The sequence below is a fragment of the Sus scrofa genome, chromosome 1, assembly GCF_054392235.1.
Source record: "Sus scrofa isolate SSC_HxYL_T2T_F1_AM1 chromosome 1, Sscrofa_HxYL_maternal_Yorkshire_Landrace_v2.0, whole genome shotgun sequence".
Classification (NCBI taxonomy): domain Eukaryota; kingdom Metazoa; phylum Chordata; class Mammalia; order Artiodactyla; family Suidae; genus Sus; species Sus scrofa.
In genome coordinates this window covers 289,236,919-289,259,249 of record NC_139383.1, presented here as the reverse complement: position 1 = coordinate 289,259,249, position 22,331 = coordinate 289,236,919, and the positions used below count along the sequence as shown (strand labels likewise).

The 22,331-nt window shown below is 65.6% G+C and overlaps 1 protein-coding gene across 1 annotated transcript in view; it reads left to right on the top strand.

Moving 5' to 3' along the window:
• EXD3 (exonuclease 3'-5' domain containing 3) overlaps nt 1–17,592 on the top strand; it is a 57,300-nt gene extending 39,708 nt beyond the window's left edge. The window contains exons 18-22 of the mRNA XM_085002038.1: nt 3,291–3,344; nt 3,519–3,674; nt 15,317–15,410; nt 16,911–16,949; nt 17,223–17,592. Of these exons, the coding sequence (XP_084858164.1) occupies nt 3,291–3,344; nt 3,519–3,674; nt 15,317–15,410; nt 16,911–16,949; nt 17,223–17,536 (657 nt within the window). The 3' untranslated portion in view covers nt 17,537–17,592. The remainder of the gene's footprint in view (nt 1–3,290; nt 3,345–3,518; nt 3,675–15,316; nt 15,411–16,910; nt 16,950–17,222) is intronic.
• The last annotated feature ends 4,739 nt before the right edge of the window (nt 17,593–22,331 follow it).

Genomic DNA, 22,331 nt, shown 5'->3' with positions numbered 1-22,331 from the left:
TATTTCAGTTAGTAATGTTTAAAGTTAAGATTAATCCAGGGATCTTAGCTCAGTTTAGCTTTCTCACCCCCTTTCCATCTTTCCTGCTGTTATTTTTCAGGTTTGTTTGTTTTTTTTTGTTTGTTTGCCACACCCATAGCATATGGAAGTTCCTGGGCCAGGCATTAAATCCAAGCCACAGCTGTGGCAATGCCAGATCAACCCACAGTGCCACAGTGGGAACTCCTATTTTCCAGGATTTTAACACATTGTGGTTTTTCTTAGTTCTAAAAATTAGACATCATATTATTTTATGTATTCAGTGGCTTTTAGAGTTTGTAATGTGTGGACATGCACATGCACTCCAAGAAAAGCTCTTTTTTACTAAAAGAACTTCCTTTGAGGAGTTCCCTGGTGCCTAGTGGGCTAAGGGTCTGGCGTTGTCACTGCAGGGGCTCCGGTTGCAGTCCCTGGCTCAGGAACTTTTGCCTGCCTTGGGCACAGCCAAGAAATAATAATAATAAAAGAGAGGAGAAGAACCTCTCCTTTTTTGTCTTTTTAGGGCCACACCCACGGCACATGCAGGTTCCCAGGCCAGGGGTCTGACCGGAACTGCAGCTGCCGGCCTGCACCACAGCCACAGCCACGCGGGATCCGCACCGTGTCTGTGGCCTTCACCGCAGCTCAAGGCGATGCCAGATCCTTCACCCACTGAGCGGGGCCAGGGATCGAACCCTTGTCCTCATGGACCCTGTCGGGTTCGTTGCTGCCAAGCCGCAACGGGAGCGCCTGGAGGACGCCCTTTGCCGGGACTGCTGACGGGGATCACTTTTCCCTGAGCAGCCTGTTCCCCTCGCTCCTGAAGAAGGGCGTGGCTGGGTTTATAATAAATGCCGTGGGGCAGGACTCTGCCAAGGGTCCCCTGCCATTGCTCTCGGGACCTCGGCCTTCCGACCTCGCCGCTCCCAGTGTCGTTCTTGACTGCCCTTTGCTTTGCTTCTCTCCTCATGTTTACTTCAGTTGGGTATGTGTTTGTTCTTGGCAGCACCTGCAGCAGGAGCAAGTTCCCAGGCCAGGGACTGAGCCCCCGCCACAGCGCTGAGCACTCCAAATCCCTAGCCCCCAGGCCGCCGGGGAGCACCTCAGCTCTGTTCTTTCCTGTAACATTGACTCAGGCCTTCGTTGCTGCAGCGGACTAACCACTTGCGTCACTGCTTTCGGCTGTGATTGCGGGAAAATACACACACGCACAGGCGGTCTTTCAACTGGATTTAAGTGTACGGGTGAGTGGCTTTGAGTCCATTCGCGGTGCAGGCAGCCGCCTCCGCGGCCTATTTGCAGAAATTTTTTATCGTCTCGCACAAAACCTCTGCGCACCCACAGCCCTTCTCCACTGGCCTCCCCCCCGCCTCACCCGCCGCCGGGAGCCTCGCCTCTGCTTTCGGTCTCTCTGAGAGCCACCCTCTCGGGACTCAAATTCGGGGAGTCAGTTAATAACGTGTCTTTTTGTGTCTGCTCATTTCACCGAGCATAATGTGTTCAGAGTCCATCCTTGTTGCCGCGTGTGTCAGAATTTACTTCCTTTTAAAGCTGAATGAATTCCCTTGTACACATGGGCGTGTGTGCGCGTGCGCGGGTCTTATCGTCTGCTGATGGACGCTCGGTTCTTTCCACCTTTGGACTCTTACGAATAATGTTCCTGCTGTGTCCCTTGACGGATGCGATTCTGTTCAAGGTTCTGCTTTCAGTTCTTCGGGGTCTGGACCCAGAAGCGGCCCGGCTGGATCACATGGTAATTCTGTGTTTCAGTGTTTGAGGAACTGCCGTCCCGTTTTCCGCAGCAGCTGCGCCGCCAGTTGACGTTCCCAGGAACAAGGCACGGGGCTCCCGACTCTTTCTCCATCCTCAGCAACTCTTACTTTCCTTTTTAAAAATAAAACATCAGCCATCCTCATGGACGCGAAGGGGCTTCTTACCCCTTTGACTCGTATTTCCCTGATGACTCGCGATGGTGGGCGTCTTCCCACCAGCACGCTGGCCCTTGTGTGTCTTCTTTGGAGACGTGTCTTTTCAGTCCTTGCCCACTTCTTGATGGCATCGTTTGCTGCTTCTGCTGTTGAGTTGTAGGAGTTCTTTATGCCTGCCGGTTGTTCATTCCTGATCAGACACATGATTGGCAGGTATTTTTACCCACATGCTGTGAGTTGTCTTTTCACCTTCTTGAGAGTGTCCTGTGACGCACCAAAGTTTTGAATATTCATGAAATCAGTGTATCTCTGTTAAATGGTGCTGTCTGTGCTTTCGGCGCCACATCCAGGAAATCATCGCCGAGTCACTGTGGCGCCTCCCCGCCGCGCCTTCTTTCCCGCGTTCGGCCCTTCCGTGCTGGTGGTGTGGACGGGCCCCTCCCTCCCAGGCTCCCAAGAGAGAGGAGTGACTCTGAAGGAACCCCGTTAATCACGTCCCATAGCCGGCCCGTGACTCCGAGGTGCGCTCTGCGCCCTGTGGCACACGGGGATTCCATCGGATTCTGAGTCCACTTGGCAGGATGCTCGTACACCTCGGCGGCTTCTCGGCCTCCTGATCGAATGAGATGTTCCAGCTCCGCGGTGTGCACCCTCTGCCTCAGATCTCGAATCCGCTGTTTCTCCTGGGGTCCCCCGGTTCCCCTTCGCATGAGACCCATCTGGAAACCAGTCTGGGTGCAGGGCGCCGGGGCTGCAGGGTTGGGTCTTGATTCCGGGCCTTCGCAGTGGGCAGCGTGATAAAATACTTTTAAGTCTCTGTCATGTACACCGAATGTATGTAACACACCTTTGAAGCTTTCTATTCAGATCGAGGGTTATTGGGCGACCTCCTTGACTTTAACCCAAACCTTTTTCTCCCCGCCGGGAGCTCTAACACTCGCCGCACCAGCTTTCCCCGTCTGTGTTACGTCGCAGCTCACACACGAACGTTTCGGGGTAGCCGTGTTGGTTTTACCGCCCGCGGTAGTGTGACTGCAGGGTGCTTGTCATCTTGGGCCGTAGCCACTGTGCTCTCGTGTCAATAGGCACACTTCTGTCTTCGCAGTTCATTTGCTCTATCTTCTTTAGGGTTTTAGAGATGGCTTTTTAAATCTAATTTTGTTTGCGTGATTCTGAGACCAAATCTGTGGCAGAAGGCGGTGCCCAGGATTCAGGCTGTGGGAACGTGGTGGCTGCTCAGGTGCTCAGCAGAGGCAGCTCTGGGGGTGCAGGGGGCGGCAGCCCTGGTCGCAGAAGCTGGCGCTGCCCTCACTACAGGTTCCCCCCCCCGACCCCCCGGCACAGGTTGCCAGGCAGGAGGGAAGGATTGTCCTGACCTCAGGGTTACCGTACCACAAGGTGAGCCCCCAACAGGGTATTTGCATCTGAGCCTCGTCTTCCCAAGCTGCCCCCCTTCAGGGTCTGCTTGCGGGGGGGGGGGCTGATAGGGGGGTTTCTGCCCCGGCCCGGACCCCTGAGCTGGGGGCGGGGGGGCGGGGGCTGGGCAGGCTCTGAGTGCCCCACACCCCCCAGCTCAACAGCTGCACGTGTCCGCAGCTCCAGGCCCAGCTGGGGGCTGGGCGCTGCCTCGCGGTAGACTGCTCCCTCAAGGCCCAGCAGCAGGCGAAGGCCGTGATCAGGCATTTCAACGTGCGTGTCACCCAGGACGACATCTTCAGCCGCTGCCAGGTGGGTCCTGCGTGCCCCAGGCCTGCCTCGGACCAATGTGTGAGCCCTAGGCTGCCAGGGAGCCACCTCTGTGCCAGGCAAGGCCCAGCGAGGCCCTGGCGGTGGCGGGATGGCCTTGGCACTTCTGCTCATTGGAGCAGTGGCCACCATCTGATCTCTGCTTCCTGCCCCCCGGCCTCAGGTGTCCCCGGTCACAGCTTGGTATGGGGGTGGGGGCAGTGCATTTTGGGAAGGAGGTGGCAGAGCGTCAGGCCTGCATGGCCAAAGTGGGCAGCTTAGGGGGGCTGTTTGTTCAGGTTTGGGAGTCTCCTCCTGGCCCAGGGCTGGCCTCCCATGGGGTTCCTGGATGGAGGGCAGGGAACCCACTGAAGCTGCCTCTGGCTGGACCTCCGAAAGCAAGGCCTAGAGCCGCAGAGGGCTGCTGGGCACCCTGCTGTCTGGAAAGGTCTGGGTGAGGAGACCCCTGGTTGGGGCCACCGAGCCCAGGGTTAGGATCCGCCAGGGGCCTGGGGCCTGGCACCAGTGCGGGGGCACCACCCTGCCCCTCCCCTGCTGGCCAATGTGTGAGCCCTAGGCTGCCAGGGAGCCATCTCTGTGCCAGGCAAGCTGAGCTGTCCAGCCGAGGGGAGGTGATGTGGCAGGGCTGAGGCCTGGCTGCCCTCTGCTGTGGGGTCCGAGAGGGCAGGGGCCAGTCCTGGCATGCTGTGGTGGCTCCAGGTGCAGAGCACAGGCCGTTTCCAGAACATTCTGGGTCCAGGCCTGCGGGTTGCACTGGGAGCAGCCCCCCAAGCCCAGCTGTTCGGTGGAAGCTCAGCTTCGACTCCCCATGCAGGGTGCACGCGGCCCTTCCCCAAGATGGCAGGGAAGCACCCCCGCCCAGTGGGAGGGAAGGCCCTGCTACGGGTCCTTGTACCCCCGCCACTCAGCCTGGGTGGCGTCTGTGCAGAACCTCGGCCTCCTGCCCTCCCTCCAGGGCAGACGGTGTCCAAGTGGGCTGTGGGGGGCGCTTGCCCTTGCCCTTGGCCTCTGAAGGATGGGAGCCGTGTCTCTGCTGAAGGCTACAAGTGCTGGAAAGACCCCAGGACCTCCTCCGGGGCCTAGGGGGCCTTGTGATGAGCTTACTCAGCACCTTACTGAGAAAACAGGAAGTTGGGTGGCAGGGAGGAAACCCCCATGGGCGCCCCAGAAAGCCACTTGCTGGGGAGCAGCCAGAGCCTTCAGACCTACGAGGGCCAGGCTCAGAGGGCGGCCACTGCCCGTTGTGGGAAGTGCCTCCGCGGCCTCACTGCCCAGCCCCGCATGTGGTCTGCCCAGGGGAGGGCCAGGCTGGGAGTCAGAGCTGCACCCTGACGGGGGCCAGCAAGCACACCAGCCTCGGGGGGCAGGTGTTGGGGTCCATCCCGCCAAGGCAGATGGGACCTGGTGGAGTGTTCTGACTGCAGGGCGGGGAGGCGAGCCCCCTGGAGCACGTCCTGCACCTGCCCAGGCAAGAGGGGCTGGCCGCTGTGGGGGTGGCAGGTGGGAGCCCAGTGGGCCTTTGTCAGGAAGGGGGTCCCAGGGCCCAGGGAGCCTCCGAGGCCACAGCCGTCCAGCAGCCTCCAGCTGGGCTCCGCCCCAGGGGAAGGAGGGCGGGTGTGCCCAGAGCAGGGCCCTCCCTGGGGGGCCAATGGCATGTGCACAGGGGCCCCAAATGGCCGGCGTGCCTGGGCCAGGTGGGCAGAGAAGGGGGACCCTGAGAAGCTAGGATTTCTGAACTTGAGCCAGCCTCGGTCACCACAGAGGCATCCTGGGTCCTGGTGACCATGAGGTTGGGAGGCTCCCTCTCTGAACCGCAGGGGCGTCTGCACGCCAGGCCAGGCGGGCCTCAGGCCACGCTCCTGCCACCTGCTCTCAGGGCGCCCGGCTGTGGCGTCGCCGGCCCAACCCCAGGAGCTTAGCCTGCACACAGCCCGCCCCCAGCCCGTCTGATGCCAAAGCAGCTGCTGTTCTCACAGCCTGCCCGGTGCACCAGCGGTCCTCCCCCAGGTGGATGCCAAGAAAGGGAGCTGCATGGATGCCTCAAGGTGATGGCCTGAGGCACAGGGCCAGGCCATCCTTGCAGCTGCAGACCCCTGCTCTGCGCCTCGGGCCACAGCCAGGGCCGGGGTGAGTCCTAAGCCCTTCTGGACATCAGAGGGTGCTGGCCGCTGGCCAGTAGAGAGCAGCACGCTTGAGACCAACCCGGAGCGGGTCTCCGTGCTGTGCTCCGCCGGCAGGGTCCTGTCCTGCGCCCCCAGAGGGCCCCAGTGCCCGGGATGCTGGCTCAAGCCTCTGCTGCCCCTGCCGGGCTAGGACTGGTCACCTCCCTGGAGAGCCCCCGCCGCCAGGCTGAGTTTCCATTTTCTTTTCCTTCCTTCTGCTATTTTGGTGCCGTTCCCAGAGGGAAAACCCACTTGACACACGAAGCGTTCCCAGAGCCAGCCCGGTGGCCTTCCGCACGGCGCATCAGGGTGCGAGGCCGCATTGAGACGGAGGGCTGGGGGCCTGGCCACGTGGCGGAGGCCTCTGTCGGCAGGGAGGTGCCGTCCTGCCGGCCTCCGGAGCCCAGGGGGCGGGTGGTGAGCCTCCCATGGAGGGCGGCATGGCCACCCCAATGCTGGCGACCGGGCCTGGGCCTGGATTGTCCACCAGGAGCGTCAGCCAAGCGGACATTCCCATCGCCGGCCACCATGGGAAAGTATGTTATCAAAGACCCTGGGGTTTCAAAAAAAGCTCAGGCGGGAACCCACATATGCCCGGGCATAACGTCTATTTTACTGTCCCTCTGCTGCTCCTCCGCCATGGTGGGCAGTGGGCTATGGCCCTCCGTGGGGGGTGTCCTGGGGGCCCCTGGAAGCGGGCAGTGGGAGGGAAGGCCCCTGCAGGAGCACAGCCACCCCCCCCCCCCAGGGAGCTCAGCGGAGCTGGCCGAGGGTCCCCAGGAGCAGGTGCTGGGCAGGAGGGGCCTGCGGCGCTAGAGGCTGGGGGTCAGCTCCCAGGCGCCTGGGAGACCCCAGGGCCAGACAGAGGCCCGAAGAGGGCAAGGATGCCGCCTAGGCGACCTCTGGCATGGGAATGGTGCAAGCAGGGGGTCCTCGGAGCCTGGGAGTGTGAGGGGGACTCGGGGGCAGCTGCCCCTCAGTGTCCACACCCACAAATCAGAGGCCCGTGGTTGGGGGGGACACAGATCTCAGACCCAGGGACCAGCCGGGGTACCCATGCCCAGCGTTTCCCCTGCCATGGAGACCCCCCTCTTCCCTGATGGCCAACGCAGACGTAGGGACAGACAGGAAGAGGCTTGGCGGCTGCTGACCCCGCCCCTCCCCGGCCTTTGTGCTCTGCCGCCCCCAGCCCCGTTCCCACACTCGGTGCCCCCGGGGTCACACAGGCACAAAGGCTGTGGGGAGAGACCCCGGGCCGCCAACTCCTGAGGCTGCAGGGGGCCCGGCCATGGGGGCTCTGGAGATGGATGGGTAGGGAGCAGCCGGCATGGGGGCTGTGGTGCTGTCACAGGCCTCCAGGGTCGGGGGGGGGGTGCTACCGGGCAGGTTTCATCAGAGGCTGGGGCCCAGAGTGCCCCCGGACTCAGGGTGCCAGCTGGGGTGCCAGCCCCATCAGCCAGCTCAGCCTCGTCCCCGGAGGCGAGAGCCGGCTGGGCCCAGCTGATCACCTCATGGGGCCCTCCCCGCAGCCTGCAGGCTCCCTCCCTGCCCCTTCTCTCCTAGAAGAGTCCTGGGCCTCGTCCAGAGCTCAGCCGTGGTTCCCAGCAGACCCACTGGCCTGGGGAGCCCTGCTTCTCTAGGAAGGGTCCTGGGCTGGCGTGACAGCCACACCCACATCCTTCACATTGAAGCAGGGCTGCCCTGGACAAGGGCCGGCTGGCGGTCAGCCAGCACTGCCTGCCCACGTGGGGTTCTAACCGTGCCACGGGGGCCCCATGTCCAGAGATGTGTGACAAGGCCCTGGGAGCCGCCTGGGCCAGGGGACCTGCTGGTCAGCGTCCAGGGAGCTCAGGTGTGTGAGTGCCCAGCTCAGGCCAGGCGTCCACCCGGGGCCTGGCTCCTTCCTCCTGTTGTGTCTGTCTGTGGGGAGGGTGCCCCAGGACCAGCCACCTCGGGCAGCAAGAAGATGCCCAATGCCCAAAACACAAAGTCTGAGGCCTTCCAGCCCTCTGCTCTGGGCCTCTGCTGGCTGCTGTCACCATCCCACTCCCTGAGGCCCGGCCACAGAACAGGGCAGACACATCAGAGGCCAGCTCGAAACCCCGCTCACTGGGCTCTAAGGAAACACGGTGTGAGGGGCACAGGGTGCCGACCAGGCCTGCGCAGTGGCCGGGGGCGGGCATCCCGTCGGTCTGAAGGACACTGAGGTTCCACGGCCAGGGAGGGGCTCGCCCACCCTACCCCAGTTCAGCACACACAGCCCCCAAACTGAATTGTGTGAAATTCAGACTTTGGTGCCCCTAAAGACCGCTGCCCACGGCTGCTTTTGCAGGACCGAGCAGCCCTCCAGGAAAGCGCCCGCCCCCACCCTGCGCCCCTTCCTGCTGGGGTCTGAGGCGAGGTGACTAGGCCCAGGGCCCGCTGTCCAGTCAGGCCTGGAGGGAGGGGGCGGGACAGGCTTGGCCAGCCTCAGGAGCAGGAGGCCGCAGGTAGAGGACGCCATGGGCCCCTGGGGATTGGGTCCAGGGAGGGTCCTCGGGGTGACAGAGCAGGGTCTGCCGGGCCGTGTCTCCTCCATCCCTGTCCTAACAGGGCAGTGACCTTTGGCTCGATGGCAGGTGCAGTGAGGCGCCCTGTGGGTGGGCAGGCAGCAGGAGCTGGCCTGTGTCACGCCACCTCCCCGTCCCTGGCTGGGGTGTGGGACAGCCCTCCCCCCTGTCCCTCTAGGCAGCCCTACTCTGTGCACCCACCACCCTAGGGGCAGGGCCACTGGTGGAGAGTCCACCACTGTACATTTGGGACAAGTAGAGCCCCCAGACGTCTCCCAGGGGAGACAGGGCATCCACAGGGGAGCAGGGTGGCTGGTGGGGCCTTACCCTGGGCAAGTTGGGGCGTGGGTGTGCCCTGGCCAGCCAGGGACAGGGAGGGGCCTCAGGAGAAGGAGCCCTGCTCTCCTCCCCAGAGGTGGGGGCTTGTGTGGGAGAGGGTGCGATGTGGGGGTCCCTCCGAGAAGGGGGGGTTGTGCTCAGGCTGGGGCTGCTGCTTCGTCCCCCACCTTGGCAAGCACACTCCAGGAGGTACAGGTGTCGGGGGAGGGAAGTAGCCGGGACACCCACCCCCCACTTGTGCCAGCCTGCTGTCCCCACCAGCCCTCCACAACTTCACGGGGCCTGCATCACACCCCAGCTCCTGCAGCACCCCCCCCCCCCGGCGTCCCAAGCCCCAGTGCATTTATTTACTTTTTTTCTTTTTGGCCACCCCGAGGCTCATGGGGTTCCCAGGCCAGGGATCAGATTGGAGCCACAGTTACACCCCACGCAGCAGCTGTGGCAACACCAGATCCTTTTTAACCCACTGTGCCAGGCCAGGGATCAAACCTGCATCCTAGTGCCGCAGAGATGTCACGGATCCCATTGCAACACAGCAGGAACCCCATGCCAAGCCCCAGTATATCTTTTTTTTTTTTTTTTAAGGGCCGCACCCTTAGCATATGGAGGTTCCCAAGGCCAGGGGTCGAATCAGAGCTACAGCTGCCGGCCTACACCACAGCTCACAGCAACGCCAGATCCTTAACCCACTGAGCGAGGCCAGGGATTGAACCCATGTCCTCATGGATACTAGTCGGGTTTGTTACCACTGAGGTACAACGGGAACTCTGCCGAGCCCTGGTATAGATGTCACTTCCTCTAGGAAGTCCTCCAGGCCCCCAGTCCAATCCCGGGAATACCACCGCCCTCTGGAGGGCCGAGGGGAGGCGGGAGGAACTGTCCCCCGCCTCTAGTGCAGGCCTGACTGAGGAGGGCTTGGGTTCAGGGCCTGCCACCTGCTGTCTAAGGGCCCCAGCGCCACTTGTCTGCGGGGAGGGCTGCCCCTGGGCCTGCGCTGCGTCAGCCCCTCCCCAACTCTCCCAGCCTCTCCCCTCCCCACCCCGCCGGCTGGCGCCCTACCCCCCCCGCCCCGCCCACCGGCCCTGGGCAGCCCGGCCCCGCCCGGCGCGGGACTGGCGGGCGGGCAGGAGCCGTTTGCTTTTGAATCTGGGCCGGGCGCCCTGAGTGGCCCTTTCAAAGGCCGGCGGGGGCGGGGGCCGTTCCCAGGCGCGCCCCGCCCTCCGCGCCGCCCCTCCTCCCGCTTTCCCACGCGCCCGCCGCCGGCGGTTCTCACGGCCCGCGCCCCTCCCCCGTCTGGGAACGGCCTGCGCCTGCTGAGCTGGGGGTGCCCGGGAGCCCCGGGAAGGGGGCGCCTCCCGAGAGCTGCTCGGGACGGGACGGGGACGGTGGAGGTGTGGCCACCTGTGGGTGCCTGCGGACCACGGGGCCGTGTGCTGGCTGCCCCAGGGGGGTTGTTGGGGAAGGGGGGGGCCTGTGCCGCCGCTGCCGCCGCCGAGGGGAGGCGCCGAGGGGGCCGAGGGCGATGGGGACCAGCTGGGGCGTGAGCCCAGAGGGTGTCATCTAGCCCGGATTCTCTGATTGAACCCAGAGTGTGTGGCTCCCCAGCCACCTCACCTCGCGGAGAGACCCAGGGGCCCCAGCCATGCCGGCTGTGCTTGGGGGCAGAGAGCACCCACTGACAAGGAGGTGGCTTCCCGGCCTCTCATTGCCTCTGCTCCTCTTCACAGCCCCGCCAGTGCAAGGCCAGAGCCCTGCTAAACGTGGGCTTCACAGCAGGATCCCACCTTTATCAGAATCCACATCTTAGTCCACGTTCTCCTTGGCCCCCTGGGGGGGGGGCTGTGACTGTCCCATGTCAGCCTCCAGGAAACAGGGTGGGAGGATGGGCGGGCGGGATGTGGGGTCTTGTCTTGACAGCCTTAGCGGGTGCGGGGCTGTCAGCCCAACTGTCCCACCGGGCGTGGCCCTGGGCTGCGGCACGTGGAAAGAGGGAGAGGGTGAAGGCTTGAGGGAACCAACATGGCCAGGGTGCGGAATGGCCCCTGGGCCAGGGGCCCACCCTCCTGTCCTTTCTGCAGGCCCCTGAGAGCCTGAGGGAGGGGCTCAGACCCTCCCACGTGTCCCTGGCCGGGTGGGGCGTCATTCAGGCCCAGTATCTCCATGTGGCGTCCTGGACACCATGCTGATCCTTGCTCTGAGGCCCTGAAACGCTGCTTTCCTCCCATTGTCCCAAACGCCACTGTCCCCTCCCCCTGTTCGGAGAGGCGGGCTCTTTCCATCAGGACTCCCCCCCCCCCCCAGCCTGACTGCCCAGTGCAGGCTGCTCAGGGCGGCGGGGAGTGGTCTTCACCTGACACAGTCACACACACCCTGTGTTCACGCCCCTGACACGCTCAGCTGATGCTGGTGCTCTTCCCTCCAAGGGCCTGGGCCCTCAGGAGGCGCACCCGCCCAGACCCGGCCCTGTCGGGGTTCCCCACGCCCTGCCGGCCCTGCACCCCTGGCCACTGACCCCCGCGTGCGACAGCTCTGGAGGCCCGTTCCCCTCTGCCTGCGGTCCCACAAAGGGGCCAGGCAGCGGCCGGGTGGGGGAGGGGCTGGACCTGGGGGAACTGACCTTCCTGGGCCTGGGGGCAGGGCTGCCAGCCCCGCTCTCCACAGTGCCATGGAGGCAGAGGCCACGGGTAGGGGGGGCTCAAGCTCCCTTCATGGGTCAGAAGAAATCCATGAGGTTTGAAATCCTTTCCATGCAGATACGGTCCCAAGCTCGCACATCCCTGGGGCCTGGCCCTTCTGCCCGCGTGTACCCCTGGCTGCCTGGCTGGGGCTGCTCTCCACAGATACCTGGGGTCTCAGCTGTTGGGGGGGGAGCCACAGCGTCCCCAGCCCCCCCAGTGGGTGGCTCCCCCAACCCCCAGCCCTGAGCCCAGGGCCGGGCCCTCAGTGCCTTGTGGACCCGGCCACCTTGTCTTTGGGCTGATGGCTGGGGCGCCTCGAAGTGCTGCGGGACAGGACTGCGTGGGAGAGAGGGTGTGGAGCAGACCCAGGGCGGGGGGCACCTAATTGCTTCCGCCCCTTCAGCCACAGGCGAGGTGTCAGGCCCGCCCCCAGGCCGGGGCGCTTTCATACCAGCCCTTCGGCCCTGTACCCAGCACCATTTGTTAGGGTAGCTCTGGGGGTCATTGGTGCACAGCTGGCCCAGGCAGGCCTCTGGACCCAGCAGTCTCAGGACAAGTGAGGACAGCAGGGGGTGGCACTTGGCAGGGACCAAACGGGCTGCAGGGCGCTGGGAACAGTGACACTGGTGTCCTGAAGCTGAGACCCACCGTGTCCCCCGCTCTTGTGACACGGGTGTGAGCGAGCCTAGCCATGTGTAGGTATGTGGGAAGGTGCTAGAAACGCCCTTCTCGCTCAGTGGCCACTTTCTGCTGCTTTTTTGTGCTTTGCTGTAAATTTGCCCTAAATGAGCAAGAAATGGCCGGTTACCCCAGGGTCTGTCACAGCTCCTCACTCAGCTCCAGCCCCCGCCCTCCTGGCTGTGGGGTCGGAGGTCCCAGACTGGAGTTCCCGGGGCCTGGCCACCAGACGGACCGCACCTCACACCTCAGATCGGGCCTGGCTCCCGCCGGGTGGGGGGCCCGCCGGGCAGGGGTGGGGGCTCAGGAGTCCTGTGGTGGCCGGCCAACCCGGGGAGCCCGGCCCAGGTCCTCCTCAGAGGCCAGCCCTTCCCTAGGCTCCCAGCCTGGAAAGGCCACTTCCTGCCGCCCTTCCCCCTTGGGAGCACTGGTGCTCTCTCACGCCCTGTGCCCTGGCGGTCCCGGGTGCCGCTCATCTCCCGCCCTCCCCTCTCCCTTGGCCCCCCACTCTGTGAGGCCCAGGGCTAGGGGGGCTCAAGGGTGTTTACAGGCAGGTCTGAGCCGGTTGGCCCTCTGCCGCTCAGCTCTGGGAGGGGCGGTGGGCTCCGCGCAAGGGACCCTTCCACCTCCCGGCCCTCCTGCCACCCGCTGTTGCCCTGGCTCTCCCCACTCCTGACACCTGTGTACCGGCCCTCCACTCTCTGGCACATGCCCAGCAGACAGCAGGGACCACAGCCAGTGCGCACCCAGGATGTGTGGGGACGCATGGTTCAGGACAGGCGCCATGACCTTACCTCTGGCGCTGCTATGGCTCTGCAGGCTGCGGTCACTCCCCTGGGCAGGTGTGGCTGGGACTGCTCGCTCAGAGCTGAGAGCAGGCCTGCTCCTGGGAACCGACCCTCACAGCCCTCCAGCTGTCCCCTCCCCGAGTCTCAGTCCCGGAGGAACCCGAAGTCTCCCAGTGCCTGCTGGCAGCCCAGCCCCAGGGAGGCAGCCTGGCTCACACCTTCGGCTCGTGCCCCCGCCTGGGGCAGTGCCTAGTCATGCCCTGGCTTGGCAGGCGGCGGGGGGGGGGTGTAGGCTCCAAGCCGCCGTGGGAACCAGCCGTGCAGGTGGACCCCTGGGACGGGGGAGTCAGGAACCTTCCCAGCCTCTCCTGCCCCCAACTCACCTGGCCCATCCCACGCAGCCAGGCTCTGGGGGTGGAGGCTGGCCCCGCCCGCCCTCAGGCTCCTGGACTAGATGGGAGCCCAGAGACCGGGCAAGACCCACAAGATCGGCTGGCGCCCCAGGCTGGGGTCTGTGTGCCACGCAGGGAGTGGGCGTGGTGTAGACACCACCTGTACACACCCCATGGGCCAGGGGAGGCTGGGTGACCCTGGTGTGGGGTCCGCAGCAGCCAGAAGTGTGACCGTGAGCCACACAGCCCCTCGGAAGCCCCTTCTTCAACACGGGAAGCAGGAAGCCCCATCCCTTCGTGTCCAGGGAGCCCCAGCAGCCCTGCAGCTCCAGGGGCTCTGGCTGAGTGCAAGCCCAAGCAAGACAGGCACGCACTCAGCCAAAGCCCCATGAGGACAGGTGCACCACCCCCAGCAGGTGGTCAGGCAAGGGTCGCTGGACCCTGGGGTGGACAAGAGATGGGCAGGGAGGCCCGGGTGCTGGGCCTTCCCACAGAGGGGACCTCAGGGCAGAGGGCGGGCCAACGGCTCAGAACCGGCTTTTCCGGCCAGGAGTGGGGGTGGGGGCAGGGCCCTATTGGGGTGACGGCAAGGCCCGACAGTGGGCAGCGGCCGTGGGAAAACTAGCACCGGTGGTTCCCGAGGGTGGGGCCAGGCCCTTGCGGACAGCAAGCAGGCGTTTGTCTGCGAGGTGAGTCAGCATGAGCTGGCGGCCCCGCCCAGTCGCGGGAAGGCTGGCCGACCTGCCACAGGCTCCTCCCGCTACATCGTCCCTCTCACACCTGCCGGTGTCCCCTCCAGTGACCCGGACGGGGAGAGCGGGGGCCTCTGTCAGGCAGCCCTGGGCAGTGGCCAGTGGCTGGACTGCCTGCCTATTCTCAGCTTCTTCCCCAGCTGGACCTGGGTGACTGACCTGCAGCCAGGGTTCTGCTTGCACGCCGGCCCCTGGAGCCCTGGACCTGCAACCAGGAGGGCAAAGCCCACAGAGGTCTCTCGGGGCCAGAGGCCAGCCTAGAGTCTGCTGGGGGAGGGGAGGCCTCAGCCACAGCCTGCCAGCAGAGGCCGTCCTGCCTGGGCCCCTGCCCAACCCCCTAGGGCTGTGATGCTGGAGGCGAGGCCACAGGTAGAACAGCTCACTGATGAAAGGCCCGTGAGACCATGGCGTGTGGGGGCAGGGCAGAGCTCCCCCTGTGGGTCCAGGGGCCTGTGGCCACTGCCTACAGCCCACCCCAGGAGCCCTGATATCCAGGGCACTGGCAGGGCTCAAAAAACCCCGGCGAGGAGGGCCAGGAGCCATCACTTGCGCATAGATCGCAGCCCCTGCCCCTCTGTGGACCGGCTCACTCCCCTGCCAAGATGGCAATGGCGGGGAGGCCCTCCTGCTCTCAGCTCAGCCTCCCTTGGGCAGTGACTGTCAGAGTGGCCCCGGGGGCACAGGTTGCAAGGGCAGGATGGTCTGCCACAGCTGCGCCCACCCCCCCCCCCAAGGACCGGAAGGCCAGTGGAACTGAGCTGAGCACCTGCACAGGGCCCCTGCTTGGAGGCAAGAGTGGCTTTGCTCCAGACCCCGCACACACTTGGTGCCCAGCAGGGGCCAGACCATGCAGCCTCTGAGGCAGGGGCAAGCCCCAGGTGTTAGTGACAAACAGACACTCATGTGGCCCCAAGATGGGCTGAGGGGTCAGAGCAGCTGTGGGGCTGCCCAACCTAACCCTTTGACGCTGAGCCTGTGTCCCCCAGCAAGGCCAAGCATCAGGGGGAGCCCAGGCTTGACTCTGGGGTTGGGGAGGACACCCTGGGTGATGGCAGAGTCCTGTACGGTCTTAGGAGCTGGAAGAGGCCGCCCAGGGCCCACTAGGAGCCCATGCAATCAGGGAGAGCTGCCAGGAAACGGGGTGTCCCGCGCTCCTGCAGGAGAGAAAGGGAATGTGTCACTGGCCTCTGTAAACCTCCCGGGCGGACCCAGAGCTATGAGGAGCACAGGGCCGGGAGCAGAGGGACAGAGGGCCCGCCCGGCCTCAGCACCTCCTCTGTCCCCAGGCCTGTAACTGTGACCAGTACCTGAAGGTCTCCAAGGACATGATGAAGCAGCTCGTGAGGCTCAGTGGGCACCGCGAAGGCCCCGGCAGGACAGGTGAGAGTGTGCCCCGCTCAGGTGCGGTGTCTGTGGCCCGCGGCCCAGCTGCTGGGTCCTCCAGGGCTCACCCATAGGGGTGGCTGGGGAGGCACGGGCGGCGGGGGGCGGGGGAAGCAGTGTTCAGGGCCTCTGCTCCTCTCTGTGTGCTGAGACTCGGGGCCCCTCTGGGGTAGCGTCCCCCACTTTCTCCCCAGTGGGCTCTGCCTAGCCACCGGCTCCCCTCCCCCACACAGGGGGGCACAGGCACACACGTGTACACACCTGACACGAGAACACATGTGTATGCTCATAGGCACACGCACTCCCACACACACTTGTTCCCACACGCACACACGCAGGTGGGCCCAGGCACACGCAGAGCACTCGTGCGTTCACTTGTGCGCGTGATCACGGTCCCTCGCTGCGCCGTCGGAGGAAGATGAGTCTGGGTGAGCGGAAGCAGGACGAGCCCCCGGCCCCCAAGGCAGGTTTCCCCGGGCGAGGGCGGGACCGGTGCTTCTCCAGGACCCGTCCTCTCGTGGCTGCTCCTGTGCCCCACCTCCCTGTGAGGTTTGGGGCCAGAGCAGGGGCCGCTGAGCCGCAGGGGAACTGTCGGACCAGCTTTCGTCTGGCCCTGGGCAGCCTTGGCGTGGCCACGGCAAGCTTGAGGCCTGGGAGGGGAGGGCCTCTCTGAGCCCCCAGCACCCAACCCAGAGGCTCACACTCGGCCTGAGCAGCACCCTGGTGAGCGGTCTGCTGTCTTGGGGGCTGCCAGGTAAGGACCAGGGCCAGACAGCCTGGGATGAGACAGGGAGGCCAGATGGAGGTCGCGCCCTCGCTGCGCTCCAGAGAGGCCGCAGGGCTGGGCTGGGGGCCTTGTCCATTCGGGTCCCGGCTGCAGTTAATCTGGGGCCATCTGCAGAAGAAGTGTTTGCTGAGCGATCACGAGGGACAGGGGGCCTGGGGGACACTTCTCCCGCCCGCCTGCGGGCCAGTGCTTCTGTCCTGCACTGACCCCCCCCTCGGCTGCCCGCCTGGCCGTCACCCCGTGCCCTCTGTGGGGACGGGGCCCTCTCATGGAGTCAGGAGGAAGCTGCCTTCCAGGGTCTGTCCTGGCACCCTGAGCTCCCACGGGTCCCTTGGGCCCTGCCCGCCCCCCCCCGGTGCAGGCTGGTTGCGAAACCCACTCCTTGGCTGTGGGCTTATCGGCTCATCGCCACGGACGGGCCGCCCCCGCCCCACCCTGCCCGCCAGTTCTCAGGCCCCCAAGTGCCCTAATCGGCAGGCAGATCTGCGCCCAAAACATGTTTCCCAAGGACCTTTGAGCCTCAAGAACAGTCCCAAGGTGCACGTTCCCGTGGGAGGTGACTGGGCTGGCACCCAAACCCTTGGCCCCCTGCCCTTTACTCTCTCTGCTGAGGGTGGGGGTGAGGCTGGGCACTCGGATTCGAGGTGCCTTGTGGGTGCTGGGGCCGCCAGCCTGTCCTTGCAATAGACCCTGCCATCCTTGATTGACAGGCGAGGAGGCCGCCCAAAGCGAGGATGAGCTGGAGACAGGTGAGTCCTGGGACCACCCGCCAAGGACACGTGGACCTGGCACCTGGGCCCACCCCAAGAGGAGGCAGAGAGGACCACTCTTGGGAGGTCCCTGTGCCTGGGGCGGGAGGCCAGGGAGGGCGAGGAAGAGAGAAGGACGGTGACCTGTGAACCAGAGCTGCCTGGGTAGGACGAGGCCGGGGCAGGGGTGGTGGTGGGGGGTCTGCTAGGGAAATGGGGGGTGGCGCGTGCCCGAGGGCTGGGGGCTCAGGGTGGCTGCTTCCACCTGTCCAGGCTCAGCCCCAGAGGAGCCCCCAGGGCCCTGCACCTATGACCCCCCTTGCCGCTGGCTGGAGGAGGCAGACCTACAGACGCGCGTGCCGGCCACACTGGGCAGCGGCGCCCAGCTGCAGCTCTCAGGGGTCCCAGCGGGTGTGCTGCGGCGGCCGGGGCTGCGGCATTTCTACTGCTGCACGGGCTGCGGCAAAGTCTTCTGGGAGGGCTCCCACCTGCGCCGAGTCGCCGCCAACTTCCGAGACATCCTGCAAATGGCCCCTGGCATCCCCGAGCCGAGCCAAGCCCTGGGCCCGGCTGGCAGCCCCTCCTGAGGCCCCCAGCCCTGCTGAGGGCCCGGGCAGCCAACAGTAAAAGTGGAAAAGCTGCAGAGATGCTGCCGGTGGACTCGTTCCCCTGGGTACCGCTCACCCCGCGCACCTGCGCACGCTCGGCCCCGCCTCTGTCCCTGGACACTCGGCCGGGAAGGCCTGGTGCTCAGCAATGAGGCACACAGGAGGCAGGAAGGCCACGCCTGCCAGGGGGATGTGGCCTGGGCGAAGGCCAAGGGCTGGCCCAGGGCGGCCCCCCAGATCTGCGAGAGCTCAGTGGGGCCGGAGGGCTGGGCTGGGGGGAACAGGCCCCCAAGGCTGGATGGCCCCCCGCCTCCGCCCGCTCCCCAGCCTTCTCAGGACAAAGGCCAGGCCTCCAGGCCATGCAGGACATGCTCGTCCCTGCCCCCCCTCCAGCAGGCCCTAGGGTCCCAGCCCAGACCCTCCTGGGACTTCAAACTCCAGTGATCCAGGGACCCTGGGGACCCTTCCTGGAGAACAGGCCCTGACCTAGCCAGGTGGGGGGCAGCAGCCCTGAGTCCACTGCTCTGGCCCCCTCGCCGGCCGGGATGTGACCCCACACGGCCTCTCTCCCTCCCCCGGGGTCAGGGATGGGTGGCCTCCCCTTGGTAGAGAAACCTGAACTCGAGCTCTGAGCCTTTCTCGTCACAACAGCAGGAAGCCGCTGTTCTGCAGGAAGCCAAGGCTCAGACCGGCCACTGCCCCAGAGAGCCCCTGGGGGCTGCCAGGTGGAGTAGGGGGGGAGACCGCCACGTCAGGGCTCCCGAGAGCGGCGGGCCTGGGCCCAGACAGCGTCCTGCCCTTGCCTGCCTCCTCCTGGCTCGCCCCCAGGAACGCGCACCCACCCTGGCTCACATCCCTTTCCTGGCCTTCCTGCCCCGAGCGGAAACCAGCTCAGATTTGGCTGAGAAGCCAGGCGGAAGCCTGGGGGTTGGGGGGCTGGGGAGGGGCCGCCTCTCCGCAGGGGCGCGTCTGCAGCCCCAGAGGGCATGGGGAGTGCCATGCCAGTCTCTGCCTCGTCATGTGTTCCTGACCATGCCAGGGATGGCCATGACCTCTGAGCCCCACTGCGTGCCAGGCACTGACCCACTCAGCACCCCAGCAATCCGGGGCCAGCTGCATGGCTCCACAGAGGAAAGCCAGCCCGGGACAAGGGCCGTGTGTGAGGACCGCTCTGCCCCTCTGGCCTCCCTCCGCCCCGAGGTCACTGCTGAGCCTGAGGGTCAGGCAGGGGTGCCAAGGTGAACAGGGGACCCTCTGTGGCTGGGGGGCTGCTTCCTGGAGCAGCACCTCTGGCCCATGTCCTGTCCTGGGGCGGCAGCCTCACCACACTCCTTCCCCCGTTGGGTTAAGAGGAAGCAGCGGGGGTGCCGACTGGCTTCCCAGCCCAGCTGCATCCTGAAGACCGCTCTGCCCGGCTAGCCCTGCCGTGGCCGCCGGCCCTTGGCAGACAGAGGCTGGAGCCAAGGAGAGGCCAGGACCCCAGGCTGCGGGAGATAGAGACTGCGGCCTTCTGGGTGCCCCCAGCCCAGCAGGGCCAGCCCCAGCCCCAGCCTGCCCTTCTGCCCTGTGCCCTGTGCAGGCCTCCGGAAGAGGAGAGGGCAGCTGATCGGGACCTGTTCCGGGCGCTCACTGCCGGCCGCCGGGGCCCAAGCCCTGAGGAAGGTGCCCTCCTCTCCTGGGGACGGCCTCAGGCCCCTCTCTGGCTGGGGTCAGACACCAGGCCCACGGGTGGGCCGCGGCCGGTGCCAGGCTGTGCTGCCACAGCGATTGTCTGCTGCAGTTCCTGCCCCGGGCGGCCGTCCTTCCTCCGCTCGGGGCTCGGCGGCCGCTGGCCCGGGGCTGAGTGTTTGTTATTTGATCTCTATCCGCTCGGCCCTTCTACCAGGTGTCTGGGCTGCTGGGAAGAAACACTCTCCTCTTTCCCACGCTCCCCGACACATTTTAATGAATTAGCTGGAAGCCCCGCCCCCACTGCCCGCCTGCCCGCTCAGCCTCCCTCCGCTGCCTAGTGTTTTAAGGTGGCCGCGGCCTCGGCCGGTTCTGGCCAGCGCCCCCTCCATACTGTCCTCCCCCCGCTGCTGTCCCACCTGGACCTTCCCAGCCCGGGTCCAGTTCCCACTGCCCATGGCTCTGAGCCTCTGAAGGAGGAGGATCCGCGGTGGGGGGAGCCCTGGCTAACTCTGGCCCCATCCCACCGTGACCTTCCCAGGTGGCCAGCTCCCGGGAGAGGGACAGGGCCCAGCCTTGCAGTCAGGGTTCGGTCTGCCCCCCAGGTCCCAGGTCGAGGGAGTCTCCTGAGGAGCCAGTGAGCCCTTGCCTGTTTGTGGAAGTGACAGCATCACCAAGGAGTGACACAAACATGGGAGGGGGCTTCTCCAAGGACAGGGCCTGGCACCTGGTGGGCCCCCTCCCCCTCCTCTTGGATGTGTCCTTCGGCAAACATTTAGGAAGCACTGACTGGGAGCCAGTGCCCCATACGGGCCCCACTGCCCCCTCCCTGTTCTGTCCCTGAATGGGGCCGCTCCTGGCACATGGGCCGTGGACCAGCGTGACCCTGAGCAAAATCACCCTCGGCTGTGGTGGAGGAGCATGAGCCACAGGCCTTCCATCAGCCCCCGTGGGGGCCCCGGGGTGGCCGGAGCTCCACCTCCCTGAGCCACACTCCGAACGAACTCCGGGTGGGGCAGAGGCAGCCACCTCAGGCGAGGCTCCCGTGGCCATCCCGGCCACACCATCCCTGCCGGGGGCACCGAGCTGACAATTTCATGGCCCGAGGTGGCGGCCTCGTGTTCCCACACTGAGCTCACAGGGCCCCTTTGTCTGCAGCCCTGACGCCCGCCGCGGGTGTCAATGGGACTTTTCTCCCAGGCTCTGCTCCCAGGCCCAGCAGGGTCTCCAGATGCTCTTCTCCAGGCCAGGGGGCCCAGCCCACCTGGCCTGGGGCCTGTCCGTGAACCCACTACCCTCTGGGGATGGCCTGGGAAGGTGCTCCTGCCCCCAGACGTGTTCTCAGAGTGCCCCTCCTCCATGCTGTTCCCGGGAGCAGTGGGGTAGCGGGTGGGTGGCCAGCAGCAGGGTCACGCCTACCCACTCCAATGGTCCCTGTCCGGAGGTGAACGTGACCTGGGTGCACGGAGCCCCGGCACAGCCTTGGCTCGGCCGCCCTCGCAGCCCAGGCCTCATGGCTGGTGCTGGGGAGGCAGGGAGCTCGAGGTGCTCAGGGCCCCACCCTCAAGGGGGTCACAGTTCAACAGCCACTGAGCCCAGGCCCCCTAACTGGGCCCAGGGACACATCCCCTCAGGATGAGCGGGGCAAAGGATGGGCTCCTGCGAGCACCAGCACCCCCTGGGTCACGCCCATGGCCAGGCTAAGCACAGGGGCCGGACTGGGGCTTCTTTCCGTCTCTGCTCTGCCCGGGGCCTCCCACCCGCATAGTGGGGAGCCTCCGGGGGGAGGAGGTCTGAGCAGAGCAGCTGGACCACTGGCCTCAGATGACCAAAGTAAAGCCCTGGCCACCAGAAGGACAGGGGAGGCAGCCAGGGTCAGGTCTCAGGTCTTGCCCAGTTTTCCCTGCTTGGCTGTGACCCGACCCCCAGGTGGCCAAGCAAGGAGGGTGCGCACCCACGTGGGTGTCAAGCAGGGGAACACAGGGCGGACACCCACAGGAGCTCATCCCCCAACAAGGCCTAGCAGGGTGTCTGCCCGGGAATTCCCAGCGGCCTTGAAGGAATTCCAGCACTAGCTGCAGCTCCACTGCCCCAGGCCGACTGCTTTGGAGAGTCACTCCTCCTTAATTTGCAGCAACCTCAGCAGAGCTAGGAACTATAACGTCCGAAGGAGGAAATTTGGAGGCAGGGTTAGTGTCCATAAAAAGTGGGTTTACTGCTTGGAAATGACTCATTTCAGAGTTCCCTTTTGGAGCAGCACTGCCGCCTTACCTGGGGCTGCTCATCTGGCCAGGCCTTACTTGTCCCCAGGAGTGCTTATAGGGGTGGCCTAGGGGAGGGAGGCAGGCCCCGCGGTCCTGCTGACTGCCCCCACCTGAGGAGCTTCCTGCCAAGCCGCCTCCAGCCCTGGGCTTCTTCACCTAGACTCTTCACAGGGCAGGGCTGAAACCCAGGGGTCTGGCTCCTCGTGCGGGTCAACTTAGGGACTCAACCCTAGTCGGGGTGAGCCAGGCGGCCAGGGGAGCCCTCTCGAGCGGGAGGGCCCCGCATGGCTGAGATCAGCACGCCTGAGCAGTTCGTGGGGTTGAGACCTCGCAGAACTGTGTCCTGCAGGCCGAGCTGGGCGGGTTCTGCTCCGGAGAGGGCCTGGGGTGCTGGGGATACGGAGAGTCCACAGCCAGCGCTGCGGCAGCGCGGAGGGAGACCTGAGGTCTCTACCCCGGCACGCGGGTCTGAGAAGCCCGCGAAGACCCACCCAGGGGAGGCCAACATCGGGTCTCCTCGGGGTCGCGCTCGGCCCGGGGCGGGGCTTGGCCCGTCCGCGCGCAGGGAGCTTGGACTTCCCCAGGTGGCCGGAGGGAGAGTGGGCGGGAGGACGGCGGAGACGCAGACCTCCGCCCCCAGGGCCACCTGGCTCCTCGCGGCCTGAGGCCGGCGACCAGCGCCCCCTGCCGCGCGGCGCGCCCCGCTGGACACGCCCCCGGGCCCGTCCCCCCCCCCGGCACCGCCCCCACGCGGGCCCGCCCAATCGGCGAACGGCCGGCGCGCGCGTCACGGGCGCTCTATTGTTATGCAAATATAAAGGAGGTAAAAGGCGCCCCGGCGC